General features: G+C 52.5%; 1 protein-coding gene across 5 annotated transcripts in view; it reads right to left on the bottom strand.

The window, feature by feature from the left end:
* LOC310636533 (uncharacterized protein) overlaps window positions 1-16,252 on the bottom strand; it is a 35,986-nt gene extending 19,734 nt beyond the window's left edge. For all 5 annotated transcript variants that reach the window (XR_014491735.1, XM_083356474.1, XM_083356472.1 and 2 more), the window contains exons 1-4: window positions 16,073-16,252; window positions 9,778-9,847; window positions 9,365-9,455; window positions 6,043-6,244 (exon numbers count right to left, since the gene is read on the bottom strand). Coding sequence is in view for 4 of the 5 variants with exons in the window: in XM_083356474.1 (XP_083212600.1) it covers window positions 6,043-6,244; window positions 9,365-9,435 (273 nt within the window). In the remaining variant the exon portion in view is untranslated. The remainder of the gene's footprint in view (window positions 1-6,042; window positions 6,245-9,364; window positions 9,456-9,777; window positions 9,848-16,072) is intronic.
* Window positions 16,253-17,588: the final 1,336 nt, after the last annotated feature.

The raw sequence follows: 17,588 nt of genomic DNA on the forward strand, positions 1-17,588 counted from the left end.
GGTCCCTTGGGGGGGCACCCAGTCAGTCAGCAACGTCCCGTTTCCGACTGGCTAGTCCAAAGTTCAAGGTGCCTGGGGAGGGCGGCGTTCGGGGCCCATCTACACGAGCACGAGGGGGCCGTGAGGCATGGCCAACGCCTGACCGGGGCCCTGGACGTCCCGCACCCAGGTCGGTGGGGGTGCCCCAGGCTCAACCCCGTCCGCCTGTTGGGCATTGGGGACCGGGCGTGGTGTGGGGACCCCCACCACTCACTACAACCTATGATGGGCATCCCGACCGCCTGGCCATGTTCCTAGGGCAGGTGATTAACCATCTGGACGGGTACGCCCATACCTATCAATCACAGTGGGCGATGGTGGTAGCGGTCACCGCGTGCCTTCAGGGCGAGGCTGCAACCTGGGCAGCGGACCTCTACAGTGACCACGCCCGCGAGCTCGGGGACGTGGGGATGTTTCTGGAAGCCCTACGCGTCCGCTTCGAGGATGTGTCCCGCTTACATCGCGCGGAAGCCGAAGTGTTAGCCATCAGGCAGCGAGGACGGCCGGCAGAGGAGTACGTGCTTGAGTTCCGCAGGGTTGCGGGCAGGTTACGCTCGTGGCCCGAGCGCTTGCTGGTGCACCACTTCCGGGCCGGTCTTGACGGAGCCCTCCGGCGGGCGTGTGTGGTGCGGGGGGTTCCTGCACGGCTCCAGGACTGGTTCCGGGTGGCGGTGGAGCTAGACATTGGGTTGCAGGATACCCGGGGCAGACCAGTAGTGGCCCCTGGAGCTTGGAGGACCCCGGAGGGGCCGAAGGCAGAGAGTCGGAAGCCCGTGGCGGTGGCGACACAACCCGGGCCCCCACCGCCGCCCCGTCCAACGATCCGCTGCTTCCGCTGTGATCAACCGGGCCATCGGGCGGTGGACTGCCCGTTACCTCCGCCGCGACCGGGGCCCAACCCTCCGGAGGCGCGGGTCTTGACCCCCAGAAGAGCTGCAGACCGCTCCAGAACAGCGTACCAGGTGGCCGACAAAACACCCCGAACATCGACACCGATACGTCCAGTGGGCCCGGCGGATGGACGAACGGACACGTCCGACGGCTCTGAGGATCACGAGTACGAGGAAGACCCGATGGTAAGCGCACCGGTGTGTCCTTTTGTGCTGCCCGTGGTGTTGATTAGCCCACGAACGGGTGAGAGGAGGGAGTGTAAGGCCCTGATTGATACAGGTAGCACACGTTGCCTTATTAGCCTCACGATGGCAAGGGAGGCCGGTATTCCCCTTCAGCGGCTCCCCAAGCCTATCCGGTTTCAGCAGGTAGACGGGTCTCTTCTGGGTGGAGCACCCATTACGCATGTAACGGCACCGGTGAGGATGGAAATGGGTACACACTGGTAGACTCTCCGGTTTGTCGTGGTGCCGTCTATGACGGAGGCAGTCATCCTGGGGCTTACATGGTTGGACAGGTGGGGCCCCACGGTTTGGTGGGAGGGGGGATGCCGACACCTCCGCCTCGGGACAGGGCCCCAGCCTCCCGAAAAGCATTCCTTCCTGGGTCCGGAGGGGATTGGTAGGCCAGAGGGGGCCGCAGGGGTGGGTACCGGGTTTGAGACACAGGTACCTTGGGAGTACAGCGATCTTGCAGACGTTTTTGATGAGAAGGAGTGCGACGCCTTGCCACCCCACCGCCCCACGGACTGCGCTATTGAACTGGAGCCAGGGGCGAAATTGCCGAAACCCCGCATGTACGCAATGGCACCCCGGGAGATGCAGGAGCTCCGTCAATACATAGACAAGAACCTGCGGAGGGGGTTCATTCAGCCCGCTCGGTCTAGGATGGCGGCCCCTGTCTTGTTCAGAGAGAAGAAAGACAGGACCCTAAGACTGTGCGTTGATTATCGGGGGGTCAACGCGGTATGTGTGGAGCACTTGTACCCCCTCCCTTTGGTGAAGGACCTTTTAGCTCACTTGGCCACGGGCCGGATATTCACCAAGTTAGACCTCAGGGAGGCGTACTACCGTGTCCGGATAAAGGCCGGTGATGAATGGAAGACGGCTTTCAACTGCCCGTTGGGGAGCTTCCAGTTTAGGGTAATGCCGTTTGGCCTGCAAGGAGCCCCCGCGGTATTCATGCAGTTGATTAACCAAGTCCTGCATGACCATCTGTACCGGGGGGTCCTTGTCTATCTTGATGACATCCTCATATATACGTCTACGCTGGAGGAGCATGTCGCTTTGGTGCGGAGTGTGCTGACCAAGTTGAGGGACGCCCGGTTATATGTGAAGCTCTCCAAATGTGAGTTTCACAAGCCCCGGCTGGACTACTTGGGCTATCGGGTGTCCTCCAGCGGGGTGGAGATGGACCCGGGAAAAGTGGAGGCTATCCAACAGTGGCAAGCCCCACGGACCCGGAAACAGTTGCAGAGTTTTCTAGGCTTCGCTAATTTTTATCGGCAATTCATTCCACATTTCGCTGCCATCGCCCTGCCGCTCACGGACCTACTACGGACTAAACAGATGGCAACGTCGCCGCGGCCAGGGCAGAAGCTTGCGTGGACCACTACATGCCAGCGGGCCTTTGAGGCGCTCAAGGCGCAGTTCGCCAGGGAGCCCGTTCTGCAACACCCGAACCCTGACCTGCCCTACGTAGTACAGGCTGATGCAAGTGACGTGGCTGTTGGAGCTGTTCTTCTGCAACGGCATGCAACGGGGGGGTTGCGGCCCTGCGCGTACGCCTCCAAGAAGCTAACAACCGCGGAGAGGGCTTGGGCTATCTGGGAGAAAGAGGCGTTTGCGGTCCGCTGGGCTCTGGGGACTTGGAGACACCTTCTGGAGGGGGCTAGCCAGGAGTTCGAGGTTTGGACGGACCATAAAAACCTGGAAGCCCTGCAAACACCCCGCCGACTATCCCCGAAACACGTACGGTGGGCCCAGTACTTCCAACGCTTCCGGTTTCGCCTCAAGTATGTGCCTGGGGGTCGGAATTTCCTGGCGGACGCCTTGTCCCGGCTACCGCAGTACGATTGCCGGAAGGAGGAGGTAGTGCAGGCACTGGTACCACCGCCCCGCCCGGTGGAGGAGACGGAGCACAGAGCCAACACCGTGACAGACGATTTCCTGCGGACATGTAAGGAGGCGTTGGCGACTGACGACTGGATGCGGGCGCACCCCGACACCCTCTCGTTGCGGGATGGTTTAGCTTGGCACGGGGCCAGATTGTATGTGCCTGCAGCGGCACGAGATCAGGCACTCTACCAATGCCATGACGCCAGGCAGGCAGGTCATTACGGGTTCGTGAAAACCCTGCATCTGGCCCGCCGCCAGTTCTGGTGGCCAACCATGAGACGGGACATTGAACGCTATGTACAGAAGTGCCACATTTGCGCAACCACTAAGCCCTCTACCAAGAAACCGGCAGGCCTCCTGCAACAGGTGGCAGACCCCGTACGACCTTGGCAGGACATTGCAATGGACTTTGTGGTTGAGTTACCGGAAAGCAGGGGATATAATGTGTTGTGGACAGTGATAGACTTGTTCTCGAAACAAGCCCACTTCATCCCCTGTAAGGGATTGCCCTCGGCCCGTCGGTTGGCCTGGCTGTTTGTCCAACATATCTATCGTCTCCACGGGGTGCCGCGACGCATCATCTCCGACCGTGGGGTACAGTTCACGGCCCGGTTCTGGAGGGAGTTCGTGCGTTATATTGGAGCAACACAGGGTCTGAGCTCGGCGTACCACCCAAGCACGAACGGAGCCGCGGAACGTGCGAACGCGGCGGTGGAGCGATACCTGCGCTGTTATGTGTCATACCAACAGTCCGAATGGGTGGACTTGTTGTCCTTCGCGGAAGTTGCCTACAACAACGCAGTGCATAGCAGCACTGGGTTCTCCCCCTTTAAAGTGGTATCCGGTTACGAGTTTGTTCCTATCGCAGGGTGCGATCAGGGGCCCCCGGCATCCTGCACACCTGGGGCGTGGATGCACCGGTTAGAGGAGGTGTGGGGGGTAGCTAAGAAAGCGTTAGAGCGAGCAGCAGAGTCATACAAAGAGCAGGCGGACAGGAAAAGACGGCCGTTTGCACCTCCCAAAGTGGGTGATCTCGTCTACCTCTCTACGAAATACCTGCGGCTGCAGGTGCCATGTAGAAAGCTAGGACCCAAATACCTCGGACCCTTCCGAGTTATACAGGTAGTCAATCCCGTCACCGTCAGACTCCGGCTACCTCCCCTACTTGGAAAGATACACCCCGTTTTCCACAGCAGCTTGCTGAAGCCTGCTATGACCGCCTCTGCGGCGGCAGGGGAGGGCGGCCCGGGACCTGTACAAGGTAGTCACTATGAAGTACAGGAGATCCTGGACTCCCGGAAACGAAGGGGGCGGGTGCAATACTTGGTGCTCTGGAAGGGGTACCCCTTGGAGGAGGCCACCTGGGTACGGGATGAGGATGTGTGTGCACCACGCCTTCTCCGTGCATTCCACCAGAAACACCCGGGGAAGCCGGGGGAGACCCCGGGGGGGACTGTTGATCATGTTATGGATTGCTCACCTCTCTCTCCTTGCATTCCAGGTGGGTCCTTGGTAGAGGGGGCGGCATGTCGGGCCTCGGCAGCCCGACACACGAGGGGGGGCCCCTCCACCTCTCCGGCGCACCCGGCTTCCCTCCCGCCGACCCCACCTGGAAGCAGCATGGCCCGGAGAGTCCGGAGGCCCGCGACGCTCTTCTCGCCGCCTCCAGACGCGCCGCGGCTGCTTCCTGCGCCCGGCGGCACGTCGACACGCGGCTCCCCGGCTCGGACGGCTCCGGGGCCCGCGTCGCCTCTTCCGGTGCCTCCAGACGCGCCGCGGCTGCTTCCTACGCCCGGCGGCACGTCGACACGCGGCTCCCCGGCTCGGACGGCTCCGGGGCCCGCGTCGCCTCTTCCGGTGCCTCCAGACGCGCCGGGGCTGCTGGCCTCGCTCGGCGGCGCGTCTGCGCGCGGTTCTCCAGCTCGGATGACTCCGGGACCTGCGCTGCGGCTTCTGCTCCCTCGGACTGCGCCGCGGCTGCTGTGCTCGGCCGGCGACACGTGTGAGCGATGGACCCCGGCCTGCAGCCTGCCCGGGGGAGGCCTGAGCCGACTCAACGACTCTGCGGCTTGGGGGGATTCTGACGCCATGCCTGCGCGGGACTGTGTGGCGACGCTGATGGGGGATGGGTCCCTCACCCCTATGATGTCCGGGTGGCTGGGTGACAGGGGCCTTCGGGGGTGGGTGCAGCAGGGAGTGGGTGAGGGAGAAGGACACGGTGGTGGCGACACGTTGGGGGGGTCTTACCTGCCTGAGCGACGGGCGAAAGGCCTTGTAGGGGAGGGGTGGAGAAGTTATAGGGAATGGGAGGGCGGAGGCTTGTTTGGGTGGAGTTTGGGTGGGGTTTTTGGATGTGTATATAGCAGCGTTGGATGCAGATAGCAGCCAACGCTGGCTTTGAATCTCGTTGCGGCTATTGCTCTGGAGAATAAAGTGCTTCTAGACTGCAGCAGAAGTCTCTCGTTCCTGTGTTCGGCATCTACCCTGCTTGTTGCAGGACGAGCTTTGACAGTAATTAAATGTGGCACAATCTGTATTGTCGGCCTAAAACCTTTCCCAAACTTTCAGAATGCCTAAAAATGGCTTTATTCCCCTTAGAAACAAAAATTGCAACACACAGGACAGAACAGAGCAACACTGTCTTACTCAACTTTGAAATGAGACAAGGTTTATCGCAGAGGTCCCCAACCTTTTGGGTTCCAGGGACCGGTTCCGTGGAGAAAGGTTTTTCTGTAGACCGGGGCGGGGCGGGGAGGGGGGGCGTGGTGGCGTGGTTTTGTGTGTTGCCTTCATCCCGCGGATGGGGCTTTGCTGGTTTGTGCAGACCGGTTGCTTGCATGCCGCGGCCTGGTACCGTTCCACGGCCCAGAGGTTGGGGACCCCTGGTTTATCAGATGCTTTTTGAAGAAAAGCATTTTGAGAAGACTATGAACGAAACAACTTAGGGTTACTTTCAATTCTGTGGGAGAATCAGCCCCAGCGGCTTTACCTTTACCTTCCTCTGTCGCTCAGGTATGTTAAAAACAGTCGGAATCGCCTCCGGCTTGAGGTATCGCCGACCGGAAGCCACATTTTCTAGGTAATCGGCCTCGCAGAAATGTTCCGAGCAGAGCACGTGGTGACGTGTCGGAGTGAAATTCTTCCGTCGAATGTTCCACACCCACTTTTTTAACACGTCTTTTTTCCCAAGGGGAAACCTACAGGAAAATAACGACACAACCAGCGGAAATAACAATAGCAACGACATTTAGACTCACGTACTGCTTCGCAGCGCTTTACAGCCGCCTCTAAGCGGTTTACATTACAATTGTCAGCCCGTTGTCCCCCCCTCCCAACAACCCGAGTCCTTCATATTACCAATCTCGGAAGGATGGAAGGCTGAGTCAGCCATAAGCCCCGTCAGGATCGAACTCCAGACTGTTGGTAGAGTTTGCCTGCAATACTGTACACTGTGCCTCTTAAGGTCGATATGGATAACCTTAATGGTGTCACAATAGTTTCAATAGTAACAGCAACTAACAAGTTGTTGCAGGATGCTGCTTATTGCCGTGAAAGGATGTAGGAAAGACTTTGTGGGATGAAGAGACACTATAATAATAATACTAAAGTTGGAAGGGACCTTGGAGGTCGTCTAGTCCAACCCCCTGCTCAGGCAGGAATCCCTATATCATTTTGGACAAATGGCTGTCCGGTCTCGTCTTAAAAACTCCCAGTGTTGTCAGCAAAAAAGGGGGGGGAGGAGTGGAAAGCGAAGGGAGGAAACGGGAAGCCGCTCGCAAACCGTGAGAGCCTGCAAAACGCCAAGGTCACTGCTGCAAGGTGCTTGACGGAGAAGCGGACTGTTCCCATAAGAAAAGGAAGTTTCACCATTGGACAATGTGAACACCTGAGGGGCGGGGGGGCAGGGAATCTATTGTTTAATTTGGCAAGGTTTCGCGCAGGAAATCCCAGAGCTGGTTTTGCTTCTTCAGTTCTGAGATGATGTATCCAATACAGATTGACAGCTTTGGGGATTCGGTTGCCCAGAGGGTTCCCTTTTTTTTGGGGGGGGGGTTTCACAAGTCAGACCGTTGACACTAACTCAGGGGTTGGCAAACTTAAACACTCAAAGAGCCAGTTGGACCTGTTTCCCAGAGAAAAAGAAACACTAAGGTAAGGTAAGGTAAGGTAAGGTTCCCCCGCACATGCGTGCTAGTCGTTTCCGACTCTAGGGGCCGGTGCTCATCTCCGTTTCAAAGCCGAAGAGCCAGCGCTTGTCCGAGGACGTCTCCGTGGTCATGTGGCCGGCATGACTAGATGCCAAAGGCGCACGGAACGTGTTACCTTCCCACCGTAGTGGTCCCTATTTTTCTACTTGCATTTTTACGTGCTTTCGAACTGCTAGGTTAGCAGAAGCTGGGACGAGTAACAGGCGCTCAGTCTGTTACGCGGCACTCAGGATTCGACCCGCCAAACTGCCGACCTTCTGATCGACAAGCTCAGTGTCCTAACCCACTGAGTTGTAAAATGTCCGCGCGCACGTGTGCGCGCCCACGAGGGGGGTAACTTGATTGAAGAGTTTACTTAAAAAGAAATAGAGGCTGCTGTGCATGAGGTCTCTCTCTCTCTCTCTTTCCCTCCCTCTCTCTCCCTCCCTCCTCTCTCTCTCCCCCCCCCTCTCCGATCTTCTGCTCACCTGCCAAGCTGGCTTCACGCTGTTCTCGGACAAGCTGACACTCGTTCTTATTGGGCTGGCTCTCCTGCCCTGCTTTCTCTTGCTTCTTGTGGAGTCGCACCAAAGGCAGGAGCCCCGCCCAATAACCTTGTCAGCTTCTTGGAGAACAGCGTGAGTCACACACACACACACACACACACACACACACACACAGGGGGAGAGAGAGAGAGAGAGAGAGAGAGAGAGAGAGAGAGAGAGAGAGAAGGGAAGCACAAGTGCCTCTCTCTGTCTCTCTCTCTGCAAACTGGGAGCCGCAGAAGTCTGAAAGAGCCACATGCAGCTCCAGAGCCGCAGGTTGCCGACCCGTGCACTAACTTAACATCTGCCATGAGTCACTTTAGAACTATGGCAAGAAAGGTCATAAAATGGGGCCAAACTCGCTTAAGTGTCTCACTTAGCATTATAAATGTCGCGGTTCTAGGAGGACCACCTGTATAATTATGGAATCAACTGCCGGTGGAGCTCCGGATGGCACCGGATCTCCGCTCCTTCCGGCGCGGGTTAAAGACCCATTTATTCGAACAAGCTGGCCTGGCCTGATGGGGGAATGTCAGGGTTTTTTTATGGGTTTTTATAATTGATTGTTTTAATTGGGCAATTTATTTAATCTTTTTTAACTTTCGTATTTCTATTTATATGCCCTGTTCACCGCCCTGAGTCCTTCGGGAGAAGGGCGGTATAAAAATCCAATAAATGAAATGAATGAATGAACTCTTCCCTCTCTTTTTACAGCCTGGGAACTTAAAGAGAAGGTCCGTCCTGATCTTTTTGCTTCGGTGCACTATGCAGCTGCTCTTATCTGACTGCTCCCTAGGCAACTCTTCTCTTCCTCTCGTCTCCCAAGGCCATTCCCACATACCATTATAATTGGCTTCCCTATTTTTCCTCCTCCACCATCTGTGATGATGATTCCTGATAAGGTTTAAAACCAGCTTGTGGATCCCGGCAGCTGAGTCCAGGGAATCAGAGGAGGAGGAGAAGGAGGAGGAGGAGGAGGAGGCGCCTGGGGAGCCATCAGAGTCGAAGGAAGGCTCTGATGAGCCCCCCCAGGACTTACAATCTGATGAAGAACCTGGCCCCTCCACTCGTGCTCAGGATGAGACTCAGATGTGCTGGAAAGCCGAGTCAGACTTTGAGGACGCACAGCTGGAAGACACTATAGACGCTCGCAAACGCCGACAGGTTACAAGAGCAGGAGAGAAGGAGGCAATGGGGCGGCTCCAGGGGAGGAGGAGAAGGCATTGAGAAGCCACGCCTTGGGACTGCATAATAAAAAGGGAAGGTGTGGGCAGGGCTGGTCGCTGAAGGCAACCAGTTTGCAAAGGATTCCAGTTTCGAGGGCTCCTGTTTTGTTTGCTTTGCCTGTGAAATGTTTCCTGTTTGACTCGTGCTCCATTTTGCTTTTGGGACAATGATCAGGTCTGTAAGTCAGATAAAAGGGGTTGGTTTTCCAGCCTGGTGGTTAAAAGAGGGCTTTGTCTTTGTGAAGTAACAAAGACGTACGTAGGCCGGGAGCAGAACAATGCCACTGATAAAGGGAGCAACTCACTGCTAAGATTTGCTGTTTCCCTTCACCCATTCAACCATGGAAGATTTGACTTACCTGTGGAAGGAGATATTATTGCCCAGTGAAAATTTGTTATTGCAGTTTATTGCACAACATGATTTCACCATGACTGTGTCTGTCCCACGAACTGTGGAAGGCAAAAGAAGCCAAGCCAATGAAAACCTGCCAGAGACCCATGTCCCAAGCAACATCCCTTGCTTTCATAACCTCCACTACTTTAGTAAGCCCCTCCTGCTCATCATTCTTGTACCCACCCCCAGTTCTCTTAGTATTTCCTGTTCAAGCCTCGCTGTGCTATTTCTGCAAATTTCCCTACGTTTTTTATATTATTCCAAACCGTGCATTTTTCTCAATGTGCCAAGATTTTCCAGCATTTCTTACCCACGTTGGACAAAAAGAAACAAACAATTGGATTTCAAATCTCTAGAAAGAGACAGCCATTGTGTTACCTGGTGTGTGTGTGTGTGTCTAAGGTCATTCACCAGAGATATTATTTTTCTTTCAGAGGTCAAAGGAAACCTACAGCGAAAAAGAGAGGGGAAAAAGAAAAAAGACTTAGATTTTGCACTGTGACCAGATTCATATATTTTGCAAAACCATGATTTAAACATGATTTAATTACAATTTCATTTTAGATTGTACTTTATTACTATTTCATCTTAAATTGTATTTTATTTTAATTCCATTTCAAATTGTATTTTATCAAATTCCATTTTAAATTGCCTTTATCAAATTTTAGTAACAATTTGTTGCTGGAACTTTGCACTTTGATATGGCTCAAGGGCTAATCAATAAAGACAAATACATAAATAAATAATAAAACATGATTTAACCACTTGCCCATGTAAACAAGGCTGTTCCCCCTGTTCCCGTTAAGCTTTTTAGGAAAAAAACTTAAAACATTTAGCAGCATATGACTTTTAACTGTTATACTATACTGACTTTTAATTGTGTGGATCATCTAGAACAAGGGTCTTCAAACTTGGCCCTTTTATGACTTGTGGACTTCAACTCCCAGAATTCCTCAGCCAGGCATGCTGACTGAGGAATTCTGGGATTTGAAGTCCACAAGTCATAAAAGAGCCAAGTTTGAAGACCCCTGATCTAGAACAAAAACACAGTTATTTCTTAAATGAAGAAACCAAGCACCTTTTAGTCTGTTATACAGCACACTAAGAGCATCAACTGTCACACACCACTTTACAGCTTAGCATAAATTAAGAACTGAAGGCCACAAGGATTAACAACTCAAGTACCTATTTCACTTCCCTAATATTTATGTCTACGAGACAAGTACACACCCAACCCAGGCATCTGACACATGTTCCCTCCCGCGAGAGCCCATGAATCTAGAGAGACATGTCATTTATGTATTCATTAAATGTACATGCTGCCCGTCCTCTAGGCGGCTTTCCAGAGAGTTAAAAACAACAAGATAAAACATTAAAATCTAAAAACATTAAAATCCAAAGTGAAGACTCCTGCGAGTCCCTTGGACTGCAAGACGATCAAACCGGTCAGTCCTAGAGGAGATCAACCCTGACTGCTCTTTAGAAGGCCAGATCCTGAAGCTGAAACTCAAATACTTTGGCCACCTAATGAGAAGGAAGGACTCACTGGAGAAGAGCCTAATACTGGGAAAGATCGAGGGCAATAGAAGAAGGGGACGACAGAGAATGAGGTGGCTGGATGGAGTCACTGAAGCAGTAGGCGTGAGCTTAAATGGGCTCCAGAAGATGGTAGAGGACAGGAAGGCCTGGAGGAACGTTGTCCATAGGGTCGCGATAGGTTGGACACGACTTCGCAGCTAACAACAACAACAACCTTTTTTTGGGGGGGCGGGAGATGTCTTTTGCTTTAAAGAGCCTTGGTGGAGCAGTGGGCTAATGCCTCCTTAAGTAACACCAGCTGCCTGCAATTAGTGCAGGTTCGCGTCCCACCAGGCTCAAGGTTGACTCAGCCTTCCATCCTTCCGAGGTAGGTAAAATGAGGACCCAGATTGTTGGGGGCAATTAAGCTGACTTTGTAATAATGCCGCTTGGGGTGTGTGTGAAAGCCCTAATAAGCAGGCATATACATAGAATGAAGGCTACTGCTAAGCTTGTAAGCCGCCCTGAGTCTTCGGAGAAGGGCGGGATATAAATGGAATTTAAAAAAAAATCCACCCCACTTAATTAGCATTACTCTACACTGAACACCTTACGCAAAGAGAAAGACCCCAGTGGAGAGCTAAAAGGAAATAGGTGAAGATGACCAGCAACAAGGCAGATGGACTTGGCAAGGAGAGTACCAATTATAATCCATAATATGAATAAAACTGGAACGGCAGTTTTGTCTAGTGGTGAAAACACCAAAATAGAAACCAAGATTTGATGCGTTGTAGTCCTGCTGGCTGAACTTTGGGCCACTCACTCTCAACCCACAATATACGGCAGGGGTGTCAAACTGCCAGCCCGTGGGCCGGATGCATCATAGCAAAAACGTGCCCACCCCATTGCTGGCAATGGCAAAAAAAGTCACGATACATCGCAACACACCGCGTGACGTTGCGAATTTGACACCCCTGATGTAAGGCATGTCAGGCTTGGCTGATAAAAGCTGATCAGTCAATTTCTGTCTGCACTCAATAACCAAACAGACCCTGCAGCGGTGGGAGGGGGGAGGAAACACTAGGGGAGGGGGAGAAATGTGAACAAGAAAACTCAATTTTAAAAATGTCTGAAATCTCCCTCTTTGGGCAGCCTTTTCCTTGCAAACTAATTGACTCATTACGGGCCATCGTGTTGGTGTCGACAGATGGATTTCCTCCAGGAGGATCTGTCCCTAACCTGGTCCTTCCAGCAATTTCCATCATGACCCTGTAACCAAGTCCATTCTCTGTACTGGCCCCTCCTCTTCTTCTTCTCTTTCCTTCCAGCTTTTCAGCATCAAAACCTTATCCAGAAATCCAGGTCTTCCCATTAACAGGTCCGACTCATTTTTTAAATTTAATTTTCATTTAATTTTCATTTAATTGGATTTATATACCGCCCTTTCCCCGAAGGACTCAGGGCGGTTTACAGGGTAATTTAAAACAAGAAATACAAAAGTTAAACACAATTAAAAATAATTACAACAGTCCCTGAAAAAAGTAAAAAAAAAACCCAATTAAAATTAAAATTAAAATTTTTTGCTCTTCCGTTTAAGGCAGCGGTCTCAAAAGCTTGGCCACTTTTAAGAACCTGTGGACTTCAACTCCCAGAATTCCCCAGCCAGCTTGGCGTGCTGAAGAATTCTGGGAATTGAAGTCCACAAGTCTTAAAAGTGGCCAAGTTTCAAGACCGCCCCTAATCCAGGGGTGTCAAACTGCTGGCCCGCGGGCCGGAGCGTCACAGAGAAACCGCGCCCATCCCATTGCCGGCAATGGCAAAAAGTTCCGATACGTCGCACGATGTCACGTGACGTCGCGAGTTCGACATGTCTGCCCTAATCTAAGAGCAGTGTTTCTGAACCTTGGCAACTTTGAAGAGGGGGTGGGACTACAACTCCCACAATTCTCCAGCCAAGCCCAGCTGGCTGGCTGGCTTCTGGGAGTTGAAGTCTAAGCATCTTCAAAGTTGCCAAGGTTCAGAAACGTGGCTTTTAAGGCAGGGTGGTCTTCCAACTTGGCCCCTCTAGGACTTGTGGACTTCAACTCCCAGAATTCCTCAGCAGCCAAGCCCGGCTGGCTGACTTATGGGAGTTGAAGTCTAAACATCTTCAAAGTTGCCAAGGTTCAGAAACGTGGCTTTTAAGGCAGGGTGGTCTTCCAACTTGGCCCCTCTAGGACTTGTGGACTTCAACTCCCAGAATTCCTCAGCCAAGCCCGGCTGGCTGACTTCTGGGAGTTGAAGTCTAAACATCTTCAAAGTTGCCAAGGTTCAGAAACGTGGCTTTTAAGGCAGGGTGGTCTTCCAACTTGGCCCCTCTAGGACTTGTGGACTTCAACTCCCAGAATTCCTCAGCCAAGCCCGGCTGGCTGGCTTCTGGGAGTTCAAGTCTAAACATCTTCAGAGTTGCCAAGGTTCAGAAACATGGCTTTTAAGGCAGGGTGGTCTTCAAACCTGGCCCCTCTACGACTTGTGGACTTCAACTCCCAGAATTCCTCATCCAAGCCCAGCTGGCTGGCTTCTGGGAGTTGAAGTCTAAACATCTTCAAAGTTGCCAAGGTTTAGAAACATGGCTTTTTAAGGCATGGTGGTCTTCCAACTCGGCCCCTCTAGGACTTGTGGACTTCAACTCCCAGAATTCCTCAGCAGCCAAGCCCGGCTGGCTGACTTCTGGGAGTTGAAGTCTAAACATCTTCAAAGTTGCCAAGGTTCAGAAACGTGGCTTTTAAGGCAGGGTGGTCTTCCAACTTGGCCCCTCTAGGACTTGTGGACTTCAACTCCCAGAATTCCTCAGCAGCCAAGCCCGGCTGGCTGACTTCTGGGAGTTGAAGTCTAAACATCTTCAAAGTTGCCAAGGTTCAGAAACCTGGCTTTTAAGGCAGGGTGGTCTTCCAACTTGGCCCCTCTAGGACTTGTGGACTTCAACTCCCAGAATTCCTCAGCAGCCAAGCCCGGCTGGCTGACTTCTGGGAGTTGAAGTCTAAACATCTTCAAAGTTGCCAAGGTTCAGAAACGTGGCTTTTAAGGCAGGGTGGTCTTCCAACTCGGCCCCTCTAGGACTTGTGGACTTCAACTCCCAGAATTCCTCAGCAGCCAAGCCTGGCTGGCTGGCTTCTGGGTGTTGAAGTCTAAACATCTTCAAAGTTGCCAAGGTTCAGAAACGTGGCTTTTAAGGCAGGGTGGTCTTCCAACTTGGCCCCTCTAGGACTGGTGGACTTCAACTCCCAGAATTCCTCAGCAGCCAAGCCCGGCTGGCTGACTTCTGGGAGTTGAAGTCTAAACATCTTCAAAGTTGCCAAGGTTCAGAAACGTGGCTTTTAAGGCAGGGTGGTCTTCCAACTTGGCCCCTCTAGGACTTGTGGACTTCAACTCCCAGAATTCCTCAGCCAAGCCCGGCTGGCTGGCTTCTGGGAGTTCAAGTCTAAACATCTTCAGAGTTGCCAAGGTTCAGAAACATGGCTTTTAAGGCAGGGTGGTCTTCAAACCTGGCCCCTCTAGGACTTGTGGACTTCAACTCCCAGAATTCCTCATCCAAGCCCAGCTGGCTGGCTTCTGGGAGTTGAAGTCTAAACATCTTCAAAGTTGCCAAGGTTTAGAAACATGGCTTTTTAAGGCAGGGTGGTCTTCCAACTCGGCCCCTCTAGGACTGGTGGACTTCAACTCCCAGAATTCCTCGGCAGCCAAGCCCGGCTGGCTGACTTCTGGGAGTTGAAGTCTAAACATCTTCAAAGTTGCCAAGGTTCAGAAACCTGGCTTTTAAGGCAGGGTGGTCTTCCAACTTGGCCCCTCTAGGACTTGTGGACTTCAACTCCCAGAATTCCTCAGCAGCCAAGCCCGGCTGGCTGACTTCTGGGAGTTGAAGTCTAAACATCTTCAAAGTTGCCAAGGTTCAGAAACGTGGCTTTTAAGGCAGGGTGGTCTTCCAACTCAGCCCCTCTAGGACTTGTGGACTTCAACTCCCAGAATTCCTCAGCAGCCAAGCCTGGCTGGCTGGCTTCTGGGTGTTGAAGTCTAAACATCTTCAAAGTTGCCAAGGTTCAGAAACGTGGCTTTTAAGGCAGGGTGGTCTTCCAATCTGGCCCCTCTAGGACTGGTGGACTTCAACTCCCAGAATTCCTCAGCAGCCAAGCCCGGCTGGCTGACTTCTGGGAGTTGAAGTCTAAACATCTTCAAAGTTGCCAAGGTTCAGAAACGTGGCTTTTAAGGCAGGGTGGTCTTCCAACTTGGCCCCTCTAGGACTTGTGGACTTCAACTCCCAGAATTCCTCAGCCAAGCCCAGCTGGCTGGCTTCTGGGAGTTCAAGTCTAAACATCTTCAGAGTTGCCAAGGTTCAGAAACATGGCTTTTAAGGCAGGGTGGTCTTCAAACCTGGCCCCTCTAGGACTTGTGGACTTCAACTCCCAGAATTCCTCATCCAAGCCCAGCTGGCTGGCTTCTGGGAGTTGAAGTCTAAACATCTTCAAAGTTGCCAAGGTTTAGAAACATGGCTTTTTAAGGCAGGGTGGTCTTCCAACTCGGCCCCTCTAGGACTGGTGGACTTCAACTCCCAGAATTCCTCAGCAGCCAAGCCCGGCTGGCTGACTTCTGGGAGTTGAAGTCTAAACATCTTCAAAGTTGCCAAGGTTCAGAAACCTGGCTTTTAAGGCAGGGTGGTCTTCCAACTCGGCCCCTCTAGGACTGGTGGACTTCAACTCCCAGAATTCCTCAGCAGCCAAGCCCGGCTGGCTGGCTTCTGGGAGTTGAAGTCTAAACATCTTCAAAGTTGCCAAGGTTCAGAAACGTGGCTTTTAAGGCAGGGTGGTCTTCCAACTTGGCCCCTCTAGGACTTGTGGACTTCAACTCCCAGAATTCCTCAGCAGCCAAGCCCGGCTGGCTGACTTCTGGGAGTTGAAGTCTAAACATCTTCAAAGTTGCCAAGGTTCAGAAACCTGGCTTTTAAGGCAGGGTGGTCTTCCAATTTGGCCCCTCCAGGACTTGTGGACTTCAACTCCCAGAATTCCTCAGCCAGGCACGCTGGCCGAGGCATTCTGGGAGTTGAAGTCCACAAGTCGTAAAAGAGCCAAGGGGAAGGCGCCTGTTGAAGAAGAGAACGGCTTGCAGGTTAGGCTTGGCTCACCTCCTCCGTCTCTCCAAGTTGGCCACCGGGCAAACCGCTCCAGCCAGCTAATTCCTCCCTTAACGGCAGGGAGGCGGGATTTGAACCCAGGATCCTCAGCCTTTTCCTCCCTTCTCTATAAGCCTCTCCTCCACGACGGCCACTTTCCGCCTCGCACCAGCAACCAAACGCGACTTCTTAACCAGGCAAATCCCGGACCGGAAAGTGCACCAGCAAATTTCTTCCCCCTTGTGAAGCCACCCGCCAAAACCTTCCTCCTCTTCCTCCGCCGCTTTAGCCGCTCTAGCCGCTTTCCTCGCTGTCTTTTAAGCCTTTGCAGGATCGGGCTGGTTTTGGTTGCTGGGATTAAAAAAAAAAAAAGGGGTGGGTTGGGTTTTTTTTTAACATTTTTTTAAAAAATGTCTATGCTTAAAAGTGCATCTACCCGAAGCAGAAGCATCGGAAGGGTGGAAAAAAAACGATGCAAAACAAGCCCGGCTGCAACGAAAACACGCGTTTTGTTTTGGAAAAAAAATAAAATTAAAAATAAAATTAAATGGCACGTGAGAATGCAACCGAATCCGAACCTCGCGGGTTAAAACGTTTGCTAGCGGCGGGGGGGTGGGGGGGTTTGAAGAGAGGAAGGCAAGGTTGGGAATAGCCAAAAAGGTTGGGTAAATGTCCCTGCCGATTTTTTCCATTTAAGACTAGATGAAGAAGGTTTGGGTTAGAGCAGGCTCCGTTTGAAATCCGTGGGAAGTCGTTTCTCATCATTCTCGGCCTGCGGTGGCTGGGAATGATGGGAATGGTGATCTCCCACGCTTGGAGGGCCCCGGTTTGGGAAAGGCTAAAGAATCCGGCCCTCTCAATTCCTGGCAAATAGATGGGGAAGAAATGGAGGTAGTGACAGATTTTATTTTCCTGGGCTCCAAGATCACTGCAGATGGGGACTGTAGCCAAGAAATTAAAAGACGCTTGCTCCTGGGGAGGAAAGCCATGGCAAATCTAGACAACACACTAAAAAGCAGAGACATCAGCCTGCCAACAAAAGTGCGTATAGTCAAGGCTATGGTCTTTCCAGTTGCAATGTATGGCAGTGAAAGTTGGACCATAAGAAAGGCTGAGCGCCAAAGAATTGAGGCCTTTGAACTCTGGTGCTGGAGAAGACTCCTGCGAGTCCCTTGGACTGCAAGGCGATCAAACCGGTCAGTCCTAGAGATCAACCCTGACTGCTCTTTAGAAGGCCAGATCCTGAAGCTAAAACTCAAATACTTTGGCCACCTAAGGAGAAGGAAGGACTCACTGGAGAAGAGCCTAATGCTGGGAAAGGTTGAGGGCAAGAGAAGAAGGGGACGACAGAGAATGAGGTGGCTGGATGGAGTCACTGAAGCAGTAGGCGTGAGCTTAAATGGACTCCAGAAGATGGTAGAGGACAGGAAGGCCTGGAAGTACATTGTCCATGAGGTCGCGTTGGGTCGGACACGACTTCGCAACTAACAACAACAACAAAGAAATTGCTAAGCACATTGATTTGTGC

Source organism: Vipera ursinii (assembly GCF_947247035.1).
Source record: "Vipera ursinii genome assembly, chromosome: 2".
Lineage (NCBI taxonomy): Eukaryota > Metazoa > Chordata > Lepidosauria > Squamata > Viperidae > Vipera > Vipera ursinii.